General features: G+C 35.5%; 1 protein-coding gene across 1 annotated transcript in view; it reads right to left on the bottom strand.

The window, feature by feature from the left end:
* Positions 1-431: 431 nt before the first annotated feature.
* LOC144842757 (uncharacterized) overlaps positions 432-17,711 on the bottom strand; it is a 45,804-nt gene continuing 28,524 nt past the window's right edge. Inside the window, exons 19-27 of the mRNA XM_078699319.1 lie at positions 17,362-17,577; positions 16,972-17,079; positions 15,829-16,004; positions 15,529-15,609; positions 15,115-15,249; positions 14,143-14,274; positions 13,640-13,727; positions 12,551-13,549; positions 432-2,771 (exon numbers count right to left, since the gene is read on the bottom strand). Coding sequence (XP_078555445.1) covers positions 2,556-2,771; positions 12,551-13,549; positions 13,640-13,727; positions 14,143-14,274; positions 15,115-15,249; positions 15,529-15,609; positions 15,829-16,004; positions 16,972-17,079; positions 17,362-17,577 — 2,151 coding nt within the window. The 3' untranslated portion in view covers positions 432-2,555. The remainder of the gene's footprint in view (positions 2,772-12,550; positions 13,550-13,639; positions 13,728-14,142; positions 14,275-15,114; positions 15,250-15,528; positions 15,610-15,828; positions 16,005-16,971; positions 17,080-17,361; positions 17,578-17,711) is intronic.

Here is a 17,711-nt window from a genome sequence, read left to right as displayed (position 1 = left end):
CTTCGCTAATGACTTAAACAACTTTTTCTGTCGTTTTGAATCTGAGATATTAGTTACCAAAAATGAAAATGAAGACACAGAAATCCGCGAAAATGAGACTTCATTAGTAAACAATGCAGTCATAAATGTAGTTGATGTGCGTAATGTATTCGCCAAAGTAAAGCCTGGTAAAAGTACTGGCCCTGATGGAATTGGAAATCGTGTTATTAAATACTGCAACCAAGAGTTGGCACCAAACTTTTTAATGAGAGTTTAGCAAGTGGTACAGTGCCCAATCAATGGAAAACGGCCTGTATCTCACCAATTCCTAAGATAAAAAATCCCAAGGAACTTAATGACTATAGGCCAATAGCTATCACATCCAATGTTGGTAAGTGCCTAGAAAAGATTGTACTTAGGCAGTTGCTTGATCAGACGAAATTTTTTCTCGATCCTCTCCAATTTGCCTATCAGAGTAATAGAAGTGTTGAAGATGCTGTGCTCTTCCACTTACATAATATTTACCAACATTTAGATGTGCCTAAATCATATGTAAGATGTTTGTATATAGATTTTTCTAGTGCTTTTAATACCGTTGAACCTGGTTCATTAGTACGCAAACTTAAAGAAATGAACGTAAACGACACATTGACTTCATGGATATATAATTTCTTAACAAAAAGGTTCCAGTATGTTAAACTAAACGGTATTTTATCTGATAAAAGAACTGTTAGCATTGGCACGCCACAAGGGTCTGTTATCTCCCCAATGTTGTTTTCACTGTTCACCAGCAGTTTCAGAGCCAATTCAAATGAATGTTGTATAGTAAAATATGCAGATGACACAGTCATCACTGGATACATTACTGGCAATGATGAAACAAGCTATAGACAACTAGGATGTGATTTTTATCACTGGTGCTGCAATAACAACCTGAAACTAAACATAAAGAAAACAAAAGAAATGCAAATTGATTTTAGGAAAATTAAAGAACCCTTAGAACCTCTGATTATAAATGAAAATGAGATTGAAGTAGTAAATGAGTACAAATATCTGGGTTGTATAATTGACAATAAGCTAAATTGGATAAATAATGTAAATAAAGCCACATGCAAAGCCAACCAAAGGATGTTTATTTTAAGAAAAATGAAGTACCTACAAATTGACAAAACTATACTTAAATTGTTTTATAACTCTGTAATTCTCAGTGTAAAATTAGACTAGTAGGAGAGCACTTACCTGATGTTGAATCCTTGTATAAAGAAAATGTGTTAAAAAAAGTAAAAAATATCATTGATGATGAAACACATCCTCTTCACAAACAATTTGCTCTCATGAATTCTGGCATAAGACTACGTGCACTTAATACCAAAACAAAACGGTTTAGGTGCTCGTTTGTACCTAATGCTATACACTTATATAACTCCAGAGTACAAAGATAAAATGTAACCGCTTTTGTTTATTTTTATAGCTCACGCATGTATTTTTAATGCTTTTATATAAACTTTCATTGTAAGTGCAATATAATAATAAATCATATAATATAATTAAATAATAATAATTTTTATATAATTTTAACAATTTTTAGCCTCTTAACTTTTTGTGTGTGTTTTTGTAAATTGTATTTTATATTTTTGTATTTTGCCAGTTTTCAAATCACATTTCTGTTTTTTAAATGGACAATAAAGTATATATGACTATGACTATGACTAACGTGATTCTATAGGCATATATAAACCATTTAAAGCCATGTCATATACAGTACAACTCTTAAAAAAATAATTAAAGCATTTTTACACTTAGGCCTACACTTCAGACATTGCAAAAACATACATCATTACAATCATAATTAAATACTCAACTCAGTTTTTTTCTCCTATTTGTTTGTCCTCTACTGTTGCACCAAATTTCAAAGCACAAACAAGTTGTTCAAAATTGTATTTTCACAAATTTGTTGCATTGGGAAAATGTTAAAATGTCTAAGTTGGTGAGGGCAAACCTACCTTATTTTTTAAAGCAAATTTGGCAATATAAATATACATTTATTAGATCTGCATAAAATGTTTTTAAACAAGATATTATAACGCATAATTGAATATTAAAGTACTTCTTCAGGGAAGAGTGATAATTTCCCTCTTCTACTACTGTACTCTGTTACACACACACACACACACAATAATGGCGCCTACTATGTTTACTTAAAGTTTGGAAATGTGTTCTTTTAGAAATAACAAGTTTGAAAACTAATACTGTTACTGTACATAAACAATGGACAAAAGTAAGCACCATCTTTTTAATACAATAAAACTTTACTCAAAACAGGACAATTTGGAAGCTAATAAGGATGGATAGTACTATTCTGGTAATATAACTTAAAACCTTCCTATTTTCAATTTAGTAGACTTGGACTAATTATGGCAGATGTAAGTAAATATATTATTAATGTTTGGCAAGGTAGACCACTCTGTTGCAGTGGAGTGTTGTCACACAATTCAGCTGTGATATTCAGCCTATTTCTGTGGTACAATAAATAGTTATTATAAATATGTACAGAAATATAATCATAAGGGTACGAATCACATTTGATCTTTTGAAAATTCATGAATATCTGGTTCCATTGTAAACGAAACATGTTTTTCTGATGGTCTCGTAATTCTGGTTGGAGGTACCAGAATAGATCTGGTAGATGTTGTAGTTCCTTCTTCATCATCACTACCTTGTGGAGAATCTTCAATATCTCTTTCCCTACTATTCCCAAATACATAGTTTCTACTTGCACCAGTGTTTAGTTCCTAGTGTTTAGAGAAATGTTTAAAACCATGTAATTAATTAAAATGTTATTAATTAGGTTGTTACGGTATTACATCAACCTAAACATTTATATTTTGTACCAATTTATCCGGACATCCAGCTCAGTGGTCAAATCGTAGGGAAGAACTTTATGTTTGTATTTTGCTGTCAAAAAAATGTGTTAATAGTTAGTAAAACATCACGCAAGTGAATAAAGTTACAGTTTCTTCAAGATTACTTGATATTGTGTTTTATAAGTGTGAGGCCCTTAAGGCCGCCCATACGTATGACGTAGGGAGTGGGAGAAAAGGAGAGACAACGTGCGTAGACCGCCATATTGTTCGTTTGACTTGAGTTGTTATTAAAGTTAGTTATAGCACATCTTTGTGTATAGTTTTATTATTGTGGTATTGACGAAGCAACATACCCAAACATGGCGCTGCGAGCATTCAAAGTTCAGCCTCCAAGGCTAGATTTAGCGAGCGACAGACTGTCGGAGTTTCGTGTATGGAAAACTCAATGGAAAGCATACATTGCTGTCACTGAACTTGATAAACAGCCCAACCAAGCACAGGTAAACGTGCTCAGTTTGAGCCTTTCTGTTGACACTATGAAGATTTTAATGAACCTAGGCCTTACTCAGGCTCAGCTCAAGTCACCCACGGACATTATTACGGCGTTGGAAACGCATATTCAAGGTCAACTGAACGAATCAGTTGAACGGAAAAAGTTTCGATCCAGGGTACAAAAACCTGGCGAAGAATTTGACGACTACCTTGTTAGCCTACGCGACCTTGTGCGCGAATGCAACTTTTGTAATGATCAATGTGCTAAGAATGCCATAAGAGATCAAATCATCGAGGGACTCTCTGATAATACAATTGTTGAAAAACTCTTAGCGATTGACAAATTGGATTTGACCAAAACCATATCAACGGTACGTGCGTTAGAGGCCGCTAAACGACAAAGGGATGAAATAAATCCTCAACAGCTAAGCCTAGACCAGACAAGCACTACTGCGGCTGTAAGAAACTCCAATAATATGAGAAAACATCACAGTAAAAAACCAGAAAAGCAGCATATTAATAAGCAGCAGGGTAAGCAACAACCATCTTCTAGTAATAATAATAAATGTAACTACTGTGGCAAGGTCCACCAACGTGGAAGGCAGCACTGCCCCGCTGCAGATGCTACGTGTAATACATGTAGGAAACGCGGACATTTTTCAACCGTATGCCGCTCTAAGCCCCAAAATGGAGCGATACGGATCAATACGTGCAGTCAGTACGATCAGTTTACACATGCACCTCGAACCACAGTAATGATAACGCACAGGGAACATGCCATAGACGCTCTTGCTCTTCCTGATTCCGGTTCAGATATTTGTCTCGCTCCTACATCACTGCTCGAACAAATTAATGACCACGTAGAGAATCTCATCCCTTGCAAAATACGACCTGAAACTGTCGAAGGTAACAGAATTCAGATCGCAGGAAAATTACCACTAATCGTTTCAACCGACGAACGTTGCGTGAGTGTTACAATTTATTTTTCTGATGACATCGATGACATTATTTTATCATGGGATGCATCAAAGCAGTTGGGATTTCTCTCACCAGCTTACCCTGAGCCACTGTGTCACGCAAACGTTGCATCAGTTACTAACATTAGTCCGATTGCTGCGCCACATTTCAATCTGACTAACCTGTCCAAGGAATTTCCAGAAGTGTTTGATGGTATAATTCGCTCGATGCCTGGTGAAAAATTCACAATCAAGATAGCAGATGATGCTAAACAATTTTGTGTTAGCACCCCACGAAAGATACCGTATGCCTACAATGATAAGCTGAAAGCAGAGCTTGAAACGCTTGAAAGCCAAGGCATCATTGTCAAGACTACTGAACATTCCAATTGGTGTGCTCCAATTGTCATTGCACCAAAAAAGGACACTGAAAAAATCAGAATGTGTGTTGACTTATCTCAACTAAATAAAAGTGTAAAACGCGAGTATTATCCCCACACTACTCCACAGGAAGCGGTAGCAGATATTGCTGCTTCCGACGCTCAGTACTTTACTGTAATCGACGCGCTGAAAGGATATCACCAAATTCCATTAGAGAAACAGAGCCAATCTTATACAACGTTCATAACTCCTTTTGGACGGTATAAATATTTGCGAGCACCATATGGTATCACATCTATTTCGGACCATTATAATCGTCGAATGGATGAGGCGCTTCAAGGTTTAACTAATCATAGACGCATAGTCGACGACGTGGTTATTTTCAGTAAAACCAGACAAGAGCATCAGAAAGTGGTTACAGAATATCTCAAGAGATGTCAACAACACCATATTGCGCTGTCAACTGATAAGGTACAGTTATGTAAAACTACAGTTGCCTTCGCAGGTTTCACCTTATCACGTAATGGATATTCGATCGGTCCTAAAACCATGGAAGCGATCAGTAAATTTCCAAAGCCCAGTTCCAGATCAGATTTGAGGGCATTTAGTGGACTTGTAAACCAACTTGCATCCTCGACTAGTAAGATCGCAGAGCTGATGACTCCACTGCGACCCTTGCTATCTGAAAAGAACGAATTCATGTGGAATGCTGTTCATGATCAAGCTTTTGATAACGTTAAGAATGAACTTTCTATAGCACCCACAATGGCGTTTTTTGACTTAAAAAAGCCAACGAGATTGACCACTGATGCCTGCAGACATGGCATTGGCTATATTCTATCTCAAAGGCATGACGGTGATGAGTGGAAAACAGTACAGGCCGGTTCGCGATATCTGACAGATGCAGAAAGCAGATACGCTGTGATAGAACTTGAAATGTTAGCCGTTGCGTGGGCAGCACAGAAATGCTATATGTTTTTAGATGGGTTGCACCATTTTCAAATAGTCACTGATCATCATCCGCTTATTCCTATATTGAACACTCATAGATTAGATGAAATCGTCAACGTCAGATTACAACGACTTAAGACTAGAATGTCTCGATACAACTTCACTGCACAGTGGGTTAAAGGCAAAGATAACTACGCAGCAGACGCACTGTCACGTTACCCACATGCGAATCCTTCGAGTACAGATGAATTAGCTGAACAATTAGCATTCAACGGTCAAGAATCTAGTCCAATACCTACATTGGCTGCCATTCGAGCAGCCACGGACAGTGTGGACGCTGATAATGCCAGATTGCTCGAAATATTGAAGGCCGCAAATGACGACAATGAATATCAGACACTGAAACAAATGGTATCTACAGATGGCTTCCCAGCAACGAAGACGAGTATGCCTGATAATCTAAAGAAATACTGGTGTATTCGAGCTGAATTGTCAGTTGAACAAGACCTTCTTGTATATGGATGCAGACTATTTGTTCCAGAGGCCCTTCGACCAATCATGTTAGACAAGCTTCATCATGCACATCCTGGAATTCGACGAGCTCAAGACAGGGCCCGTATGATTTTATATTGGCCGAACATTGATCGAGATATCGAGAACATGACTTCAAACTGTAAGTTTTGTCAGGATAACTTACCTGTCAATCCCAGAGAACCACTGATTCAGAAACCCCAACCAACCAGACCCTTCCAGCAACTTGCAGCAGATTTTGCCTTTGTGAATGGTAGAAATTATCTGATCGTGGTTGATTGCCTAACTGACTGGCCAATTATTGAAGATATGGGTAAGAATACTACTACAGCAGCTACGACTGAAAAGCTAAGGGACCTATTCTGTAATGTTGGTGTACCTGAAGTATTTTGGTGCGACGGAGGACCACAATTCACCTCCAGTGGTTTTAAACAGTTCGCTAATAACTGGCAGTTCACCATAAAATACAGCTCACCTTATCACCAACAATCTAATGGGAAAGCTGAAGCTACAGTCAAATCCATGAAAAAGCTTATCCGCTCATCATCTTCAAATCATACATTACCAGACAAAGAACAGTTAGCAAAAGCGCTCTTGCACTACAGAAATATTCCATGTAGGAAAGATGGATTATCTCCTGCTATAAAGTTATTTGGACGACCTATTCAGGATACACTACCAACGCACCATCGCGCCTTTAATGCCGACTTCCAGAAAGATATTAAGGAAGCCCAAATCATCTTGGAAAAGGGGAAGGTGAAAGAGAAACAATACTTTGATCTTCACACCAAAGAACTGTCAGATTTAAAGCTTCATAACCATGTTGCAGTATATAATCATTTAGATAAACTGTTTAACATTTACGGAACAATAATTGATATAAAACCAAACAGGAGATACTTCATCAAAACATCGAGGGGAAGGGTGTTAGTTAGAAACCGACGCTTTATACGTAAACGTACGCCGCAATCCATTGGCTTTGTACCAGTGGACCCGCCCAAAGGGCATAGGCATATGCGCAGCACCATTAAGGCCCCTACAAGATTGATTGAAGATCCAAAATGGCCATAAGCACTTTGGATCTAAGGGGAGGTGTGAGGCCCTTAAGGCCGCCCATACGTATGACGTAGGGAGTGGGAGAAAAGGAGAGACAACGTGCGTAGACCGCCATATTGTTCGTTTGACTTGAGTTGTTATTAAAGTTAGTTATAGCACATCTTTGTGTATAGTTTTATTATTGTGGTATTGACGAAGCAACATACCCAAACAATAAGAACCTGAACCACTATAACGATGTCAGAAGTAGCAAAGCTCATGAAGTCATTAATATTGATGTTACCGGAAATATACAGGCAGCAATTAGTAGGTTTTAAGTAAGTCATTCAGGCTAGAAAGTGCTAGGCTAGGTTACTGTTATGATGAATGATTTGGGTGCCAATCACGAAACTGCTAGTTTTGTAGCAGTAGGCATGATTGCGTCACAAGAGATCAACAACTTCTGAACTGTAGAATGTATTATGTAAATAAGAGATGGAAAGAAAGAAAGCTGATAGAGAGAGCAAAAAGCAGAAATTTTTTGGAATGTTGTCCCTTTTATTTTAATCATATTTACTGTTAATTTTTATATTCTATGAAAGAGAAGAAGAGAAATAAATGTTACTTTGATTGATTGATTGATATTGCAAGGAGAGACGGGATACCTACAGCACAATATTGAATAATGAACTATGAATGACTTATAATGGTCATAAATAAGGTAAGATGGCCAACTTGTGACCAGAAGAGAAAAATGGCTGAAATGCTAACAAGGTACAGGTAATGGAGTAGAATAAAAATTGGATTTGAATCTCTTCTGTTTTCATAATGGTCACAATTATCCTGTAAAAGTATCATATGGTAGATGAGTTGTATAAAATTCAATTCCATAAAGAATGTTACAGAATATGTTACAAAGAATATATTCTAGTGCTCCTTCACTTTTTCTAACATGATATTTTTTGGTAATATCTCTGATTCCATGACCTTCAACTTCCTCCATTCTACCTTTCCCCATTTCCTCTCTTTCGCCTAAAAGGTCCCTTTCTGTCCTCCTGGGGCGGATTGCAATAAAGGTCTTAACCGCGGTCTTAGACTTAAGCCTAGGCTTTATACCGCCCTCAATGGAGGTCTTAGAATAAAGCCTCTTGCAATATAAAGTCTAAGCCTACGAGAGGACGTTTCGCGGTCTTAGATTCTAAGCCTCCTCGTAGCAGGCTTAGAATTCGTCGCGAAGACAAAAAAAATGGCGAACTTCATCGCGGTGCAAGGCTATCGCGAGAGAATAGGTCGTATTTTTCGCGATAGATTGCATCCGCTTGATAAATATGATGACAACGAATTATATAGAAAATTTCGGTTCAACCGGCAAAGTATAATGACGCTTAGCGATAATCTAGCAATTGATTTGAATGTAACGAATAGGAATAATGCAGTCCCACCGGTCCTCCAAGTGTGCACAGCACTTAGATTTTATGCAAGTGGGTCAATGCATAACATTTCCGGCGATCTTTCTGGTAAGTATTAATATTAATAATTAGCACAACTACAATAATAATATTGTTTAGTTTTTAGTGATAATAATGAAGGTATAAAATTAGTAAATACTTAGTCTAATTAAGTAAAATAAATTATAATTATTTAGGCCTAGGCCTAGACTATGACTATCGCGCCGGCGCTAGTTTACTCTCTCGCACCTTTACCCATTTAAAAATATTCACCAGCTGCACGGCGGCGGTATGGTGAGTGAGCGGAGTCAACAAGCCAATTAGTAAGCTTGTACTAGTAAATAGGCTGCTTGTTTTTTTTTTTTTTATCTTTTAGTTTAGTTTTTAATAAAAATAAAATTATGGTAAAAATATCTATAATTTTAATATATAAATTAGGTTACATTTTTCTTATAAATTTATAAAATTAAATTTATACATATTCTCTATTATCAATTGTTATTTAATACTTTAGGTTAATTCAAGATTATAATAATATGTTGTATTCCTTTGTTTGTAGGAATTCATGAATCAACAGCTTGCCGAATTGTAAGGCAAGTTTCACTGGCCTTACAGAGACATATGAATGAGTATGTGTTTTTCCCGATGGATGCAGCAAGCATTAGGGAAACAAAAATTAAATTTCACGACATATCTGGTTTCCCAAATGTCATTGGAGCGGTTGATGGCACTCATGTCCGGATACAAGCTCCAACAGTTGACGAATTTGTTTATGTTAACAGAAAAGGATATCATAGCCTGAACATCCAAGTCGTATGTGACGCAAACATGCGATTCACAAATTGTGTAGTGCGTTGGCCCGGTTCAACGCACGATTCCAGAATTTTTAGAGAGAGTGGTATTGGCGTAGCCTTTGAAAATGGTGAAATGCCAGAAGGATATTTGTTGGGGGATTCTGGGTATGCTTTACGACCATTTCTGTTGACACCCTTTATAAATCCAATTACTCGGGAAGAACGAAGGTATAACAATGTACATTCCATAACAAGAAGTATTGTCGAGAGGACAATAGGTGCATGGAAAAGGCGGTTTCGGTGCATGCACGAAGAAAACCGTATGCAGCCTCACAGAACCTGCGCTGTGGTAGCAGCAACAATGGTCCTTCATAATATGGCTCGTAATTTGGGTTTACCAGAAATTGAAAATGAAGAGGATATTGATATAGGGGATGCAGGGCAGCGCAATGAACAAATTGAAGACAACAATGGACGTGCAATCAGGCAGATGGTTGCAAATGCAATTGCTAATTAAATTTGCAAAAAAATGTTTATACTGTATAAATGTTAAAGGTTTATTAGATTCAATTTTTAATTAAAATAATTGTGGCGCTGTCATAACAGCATCATCATTGTACATAATACAGGTATTAATATATTAAATACAGTATATTTAAATTGTATATAAATTGTAATTTATATATAATATATTAAAGATTTGTTAATTATTTGTAAACACCAATAGAAATTTAATGAATTACTCATTAAATACAGTATTTATATATAAATTGTAATTTATATATAATATATTAGAGATTGTTAATTATTTGTAAACACCAATAGAAATTTAATGAATTACTCATTAAATACAGTATTTATATATAATTGTAATTTATATATAATATATTAGAGATTGTTAAATTATTTGTAAACACCCATAGAAATTTAATGAATTATTCATTAAATACATATAAATTATATATAAATTGTAATTTATATATAATATATTAGAGATTGTTAATTATTTGTAAACACCAATAGAAATTTAATGAATTACTCATTAAATACAGTATTTATATATAAATTGTAATTTATATATAATATATTAGAGATTGTTAATTATTTGTAAACACCAATAGAAATACCTTAATTCTTTTATTTACTGCTTAGCTTTGCCATTCCATTAAATATATATCCATGTTTTGTAGTACTCTGTAGGCTAGGCCTAGTAGTGTAGTGTCAACATAGGCTGATGATGAATCTGTAATTACTTGCTACTATCTAGGCCCTACTACTACTAGGCCTACTACTACTAGTACTATAATATTATTACAGTAGTACAATTTAGTACACAGCCATGCAGTAATATTATTTTGATTCTCAGTCAATGTTTGTTTCGTACAGCATTTTGGCAATATCATCGTTGTAAATTGCTGCAAAAAATTACACACAAAGTTCATGATGAAATAGTATAATCCAGATGTATGTAAAAAATCATACTACTAGCTGAGCCTTGCCCTTGCTTGGCCTTCAACAAAAGTGAAACAGGCCTAGTAGTATATTAAATTCGTTGTTTTCCATCTTTATCTATTCTCTGACTGTTGAACTTGTTGAAGTAGGCCTCATACACATTTGTCTAAAATTAAAAGGAAAGCATATATTATTATAAATAATAATAAATATTATATAGTATAGGTATACTACTATCGTATATTACAGTATATATAATATAATATAATGTGAAATATTATTAATTGGCCAGTCTATTATTATAGGTCTATATACTCTACAGGCTAGATAGTACATTTGCCGGCTACACATGCATAAATAAATAAGTGGAATTTAATCTTGAATGAAAGGTTAGGTTACACTAATTCATTAGGCCCGCCTAGCTAGGCCACGGGCTGTATTATATGCAGTACTACTAATAATACTACTAGCTAAGCTAGGCCTAGATAGACTAGAGGAGCCTAGGCATAGAGTAAAGTAGTAGTAATAAACAATATAAAACTTACTAATTAGGCCTATATGTAATTAATATTCAGCCGTCAGTGGTATAAAAATGTGTTTCGATTTTGTTCTAATATTTCGTTTACACACACACCTCCTTATTAAAATCCACACGTGTAACGTACACGGTTGCGGGGTCTCATAAATATTCATAAATCATCGCTTTTTTGTAGTAAATGGCGTGTTGTTATTGGTTGTTAGAAAAGTCATTTAATGATTGATAGCACTTTCTCTCGCGCGAGTTTTACCCACGTGTTATTTTGTCTATAGCTTGAGGGCGTTTATCTATTTACGATAGCTTTTATTATTTTTGTACACACAAATTATGCCCTCAACGGTGGTAACTAAGGTTTTCTATCGGGCTTAGCTTAGACCGCGATATTGCAATCGACTTTGCTGAGAGGCTTAGCTAAGACTTTCGCGAGGGGTCTTAGGCTTAGATCTAAGCCTAAGACAAAGTCTTTATATTGCAATCCGCCCCTGGACAATATTAAAATTGCACTGAATTTTAAATAATTGTAATTTCAATTTTTTTGTATTTATATTGTTTTTTCCTCTTACGGACTCATTGAGCTATACAAATTTTCAAATTCATAATTTTCTTGTTTTTCATCTGTACAACCTACATAATCATTATTGTCATTACTTTCAGGAAATGATCCTTCCATACTGAATGGACTATACAAATTGTCTCTGGTATGTGCACTTGGCTCAGCACTATATGCACTTGGCTCGGTGCCATGTGTACTTGGCTCAGTGCCACATGCACTTGGCTTGGTGCCATATGTACTTGGCTCGGTGCCATGTGTACTTAGCTCAGTGCCATGTGTAGTTCTATTGGCTTGGGTGCTTCCAGCTGCAGAGTCTGCAGTAATTTGTGGTGCATTACTGTCTTGTCCATGGTGGAGACTATTACTCTCCAGCGAAAATACTGAAGAACTGTTTGAACTATAAGCCAATGAAGACGCAAGAGAAGAATTGCCCTGTGTTCCTGTCTTATTTCTACTTTTTGATGCCAAATTTCTCTGCACAGTAGTTTTCATTTCTGTCTTAGATTTAGAGCCTTCTCTTAGTGTAGATCTTACATCATTCCTGTCCTTAAGATAACCTACTGTAGTTTTTCTTACCTCATCGTTACCTAATTGCAATGTACTTGACTTTGATTGGCCATCAGAGTTTGAAGAAGTCTGTCCGGACTTTGGTAGCTCACTCCTGGCTGTGTGTGCTATTCTAATTCTTCCTTTTTGCAGTGGCTGTAACTTTGGTGTGGAAGCTCTAACAGCAGAGGCAGTAGAATTCTGTTGACCTTGGTCACCATGCATCTTACATGTAGATGTATGTAGTTCTCCACTTCTGTGTCTTTTTCGTTTTTCCACTGGTTTAATTGTTATGGAATCACTTCTGTGTCTCCTACGTTCAAATGTTGTAATATTATTGCTCTTGTGTCTTTTATGGCCTAGATGTACCTGTTGCCTATTAACAGAAGAATCAAAACTTGTGTGAGCTGTAATTCCTCTGTGTTCTTTCATTTTATTAGAATCTCTTTCTTCGCCTTTACTTTTATTTCCGAGATCTTCATCACGATTCCTTTTTCTTTTTAACTGTTTATGTCCATTGCTGGAGTTTTTAGGTTGGTTGCTTTTAGTTTTTCTGGCATGCCATTGCTCATAAGGTAACCCGTCCATGTGCCTAATGAGAGGCCCGCCTGGATATTTAGCCATAATGGCTTGTTTGGTCCTCTTAAAATGGTGGCTACTGGTAGATGGCTCAGAATCTTCATTTAATTGAGGACTGTTACTTTGTGATCTGATTTCTCCATCTTCCAATTCTCCAAGATGATCAGACAGAGTAACTGATTTATTATTTGATCTATTTTGCCCAGAATGATTGCCCTTTATTCTATGCCGTCCTCTTGTTCCTTGGTCACTGTCATGTGACCGGTGGTCACTGTCATGTGAATGGTGGTCACTGTCATGTGACTGGTCAGAACTTGCAGATCCTCGTTTACTTGTTCTATTTTCTTTTTCACAATAGTTAGCTGCTCGTCTGTAATCACGATCACGCACTTTGAAAATAAGCTTTCGATCATTTGCATCGTTTATTAATGCACACCAATCTGGGTTTGTCTGAAAGAAATACAAATTAAAAATAAGTAAGTAACAAAGAATTATTTCCAGAAGATACTGTATGTTGATGAATAAAAATGTCTAGAATACCTTAAGAGTTTCCAGATGACCTACAACGTAGAGAGCCAACTTTGCTCTTGTAAGAGCTACATTCATTCTGTTAGGATTCGCAACAAATCTGTGAAATTATATAATCTAATATTAATATTTATGTGACAAGCTTAAACAAGGAAAGCACAAGCAAGTAATACACGATCATTAACACTCAAATAAATATATAAAATGCATAAAAAGTGGAACAAAATCATTTAAAGTATGAATGAATTTAATCATATTATAATGCATAGTTGTCAAAATGTTTATGCCCTAAAGGATTTCAATAGTTAGTAATCATGTCAATTTTAGTTGCATTGTATTTTTAGCAAACAGAGGTTGACACAAAAAATAAAATCTAACTTAGCAAAAAATAAATATGGTAAATGGTATGGTAAATATTTAGTCAATGAACACTATTCATCGGACACTCCTATTTAAATAGAGACACTTTGGACCTGAAAATGTTCCTTTAATAGGGGTTCTAATGTAATGCATACCCAATATTGTTTCCTCGCCCTTTTGCACGTACACATGACAGAATAATGATATCTTTCTCTTGTCCTTGGAATCCATCCACAGTGGATATCATGATTTTCTCTTTAATACCTTGATTTTTATCAATATTTAGCCTGAATGTAAATAAATATTTATAGTCTTCAGTTAAGATGTGTACTAGTATGCTTTATACAAAAACCCATAGCAGCCAAAGTGCAGATGGTCACATACTCTTTCGAATAGGGTGTTCACCATAGTGCATTTTTTATTTTTTTATACGCATCCAACAGAATGGATAACCTATTTTATAATTTATCGTGCTTATGAACCAAGTCTCATTTGAGGCTTAGAGAGCAGAGTTGAAAGAGTCGTGAGTTACAACACTGGCACTAGGTCAGGATTGAACCCTAGACCATGTGATTGGAAGGAAAGTTAACCACCAAGCTACAGCTCCACTATACACAACAAAATGTCTCGTCTAATAAAGCTTGGATCTCACTTAAATGCAATGCAACAAATTGACCAATCACAATCGATAGTTCAGATGGTTCATCGTGTTGTGAGTGGTCAAATTACTTATGTTGCTCATACATTGCGATGCATCCTAGTGGAGATCAAACTTAAAGCTCTGTCTACACTATCAAAAAAAAGTGTGATGTGCCTATATGGTAGTGATATGTTTAAAGATGGTAGTGATATGACCTCATCACATTTATTTGTCACATATCACATTGTCAAGTTTGAAAGTGTAGACAGAAATAGACAGATAAAAACTCTTGTCTATGGGCCTGTAGCAAAACTCATGACACAGTGAAATCTTAAAAAATAAAAATCAAAAGTGATCTAATGCATCTGCATATCAAGAAGAACCTAATTCAAATCTCACTTTTAGCCGTTTTTCATCATCTACATTTATCACTAGTAGTTGTGCCATTTTTGGCGCTAAAATGAAGTTAGAATTTTTCCTAAATTACCTTTCAACACAATCCATAAGTAACTCTTTCTGTTTTCTATATGGTGTTACGATACCTATCCTGATCTTCTCCAGATGGACCACAGATAAAATTAATTCCTTTACCATATCACATTCAGCTCTGTTACTAATATCTCTACAAAAATAAAATAAATTCAGATTCTATTTCATGCACTATATACAATCATCATACTAAAATGTATTTATTCTTAACTGGAAACTGAGGAAATTTGGATTAGGTACTCTAAGTGTGTTTGTAAATCTAGTTTACAGGTAGGAATTATTCGATATAACATTTTGTAATAAATATACATAATGTAAATTGAACAAAAATTATATTTTTGTATATTAATGGTATCTTAATTTTGTGTTTCATAATAAATTGTTTTCAAATAATAAAACAATTAATATTTACTTGTCATTGCATTCCTCTCGTCCATTGATGACATCAAACACCAAGTAAGGTTTGAATGGGAAAGGCTTTTCTTGATCATATCTGATTAATAGAAATTCGATAGTGAGCGCTCGTAGATGTGAGTTGACCAATCACAAGCGACAGTTTGGATGACACATCCCATCATGATTGGTTAAATTATTTATGGTGGGCCTACATTCTTGTGTTGCGTCCAAGTGGGAAACAAAGTTAGCAGTGGGTGTATGACAGAAAACAACATTTAACACAGAGTGAGTATTCAGAATAAAAAAAACAATGTACCTATGAGTTTCTAGTCTGCTATTGTAAAAATGCTGTGATGGAAACCTGCATATTTCAGGGTGCATTCGATACTGGGTGTTCAACATGTACACATGGTTTGCTTCCGTCCCTTGGCTTCTATAATACATGTATATACGTTCAAATAGGGAGCGATGAAAACCCAATTGTGTCGCTTTCTGTCAACAAAATAAAGTTGGTAGCTGTGAATGCTGTTTGTCCAGGTTCAGTGCAAATGCATGCTGATTTGATTATTTAAGGGTTGATAGCCCTGTTGTTTAAACACTCACTGCTTTAACATGTTGGGAACAAAAATAATGCTCTCTAGCATACCATGTGCCTGCTAATATACTGTAGTTTATTCTAGCTATAATAATTAATATGATGATTCTCATATAGGCCTATCTTAAAACTAATAATTGTTGAAATTACATTGAAAGTTTTATTGGGTCTACAATTAATAAGTAACAAAAGTCTAAAGGCCCATTTACACTAGGACGATAATGATGAATGATAAATAGATAAACATACATTTTTCTTGCATGAAATAAAATAAATTGGAAAAGTTTTCATTTTAGAACTATAGGATAATCATTTATGCTGTCATTGATAATAATAATATTTTTTTAAATCCAATCAAATGACGTCAGGATCAATAAAAACAATAACATCGTTTTATGCTCTATACTGATCATGACGTCATTTGATTGAACGTGTGAAAATAGTTTTCATCAAAGGCAGCATAGATGATAATCCTATAGTTCTAGGAGGAAAACATTTTAGATTTCCTTTGTTTTATGTATGAAAAATGCATATTTATCGTCGATCGTTATCGTCCTAGTGTAAATGGGCCTTTAAGCAACATCTTTTTTCATCTTAATTTGGTAGGATAGGATAAACAGATGCCTTTTTCTCTTGACCTCCTGTGAATACTGTTCCAGCGAGCTCTCATGGGAGCTTCAAAGTACTGGAGAACAGAGCGGTATAGTCTGGGTTTCTTCCTTTTTTGGTTATCTAAAGCTCAGTATGGACATGATGATGTCATATCACTACCTAATTTGGGCATATCACTACCATATTTGGGCACATCACACTTTTTTTGTCAAATTAGTTTGATAGTGTAGACAGAGCTAAACAGATATCTACCTTTGATACCACCGTAGCTGGAAGCTGCAGTGGATCACCAACAAGTACCAGCTTACTACTTTTAAACCTCAGTGGTATTAGAGTATCTGGCTCAGTGCACTGACAAGCCTGGTAAATGAATATGGAAAGAATAAGAAAAGAGAGTTAACCATCCAAGGCCATAGCCATAAGAAGTCTTCTTTCCACAAAAGGGGAAAAATCGTTAGCTAGGATAGACCATTACCTCCACTACTGGTCTCTAGATTAAAAAGGGCACTTAAAATGATCTAATTTGTCAGAGATGCAGTTTTGCTAAACACTTGCGTCTGTATATAAAAATATCACATAATGTAAGAGTTGACTAACACTGAATCAAATGAAAGCGTGTGAAAATGGTAGAACTGGACTAACCTCGTCGACAATCACACATTTGAAATGTCCTTTCTGCTTTGCAAGGAAGTGTAGATCCGAACATCCACTGGCATTCAATGTGCAGAACACAACATCAGCATTTTTTAATACTGTATTACGAACTTTTTCTTTATCTTGATAATGTGTAGTTGTTTTTTTCTTTAGAACTTTGATGCATTTTTCTAATTCTTCTCTCTTCGATTTCGCCTTCTTGCACTATTAAAAACATTTCATTACAAGGGTTACACACTGCAAAAATGATTTTCCTTGGCAAAAGTAAGAAAAACTAAATTTGAACTCGTCACTTTGACTAGTTAGTTATCCGCACAACAAACAACACATGCAATACG

The sequence above is a fragment of the Antedon bifida genome, chromosome 1 (genome assembly GCF_963402885.1).
Source record: "Antedon bifida chromosome 1, ecAntBifi1.1, whole genome shotgun sequence".
In the NCBI taxonomy this organism is placed as follows: Eukaryota; Metazoa; Echinodermata; class Crinoidea; order Comatulida; family Antedonidae; genus Antedon; species Antedon bifida.
This window is presented reverse-complemented; position numbering and strand designations above follow the sequence as displayed.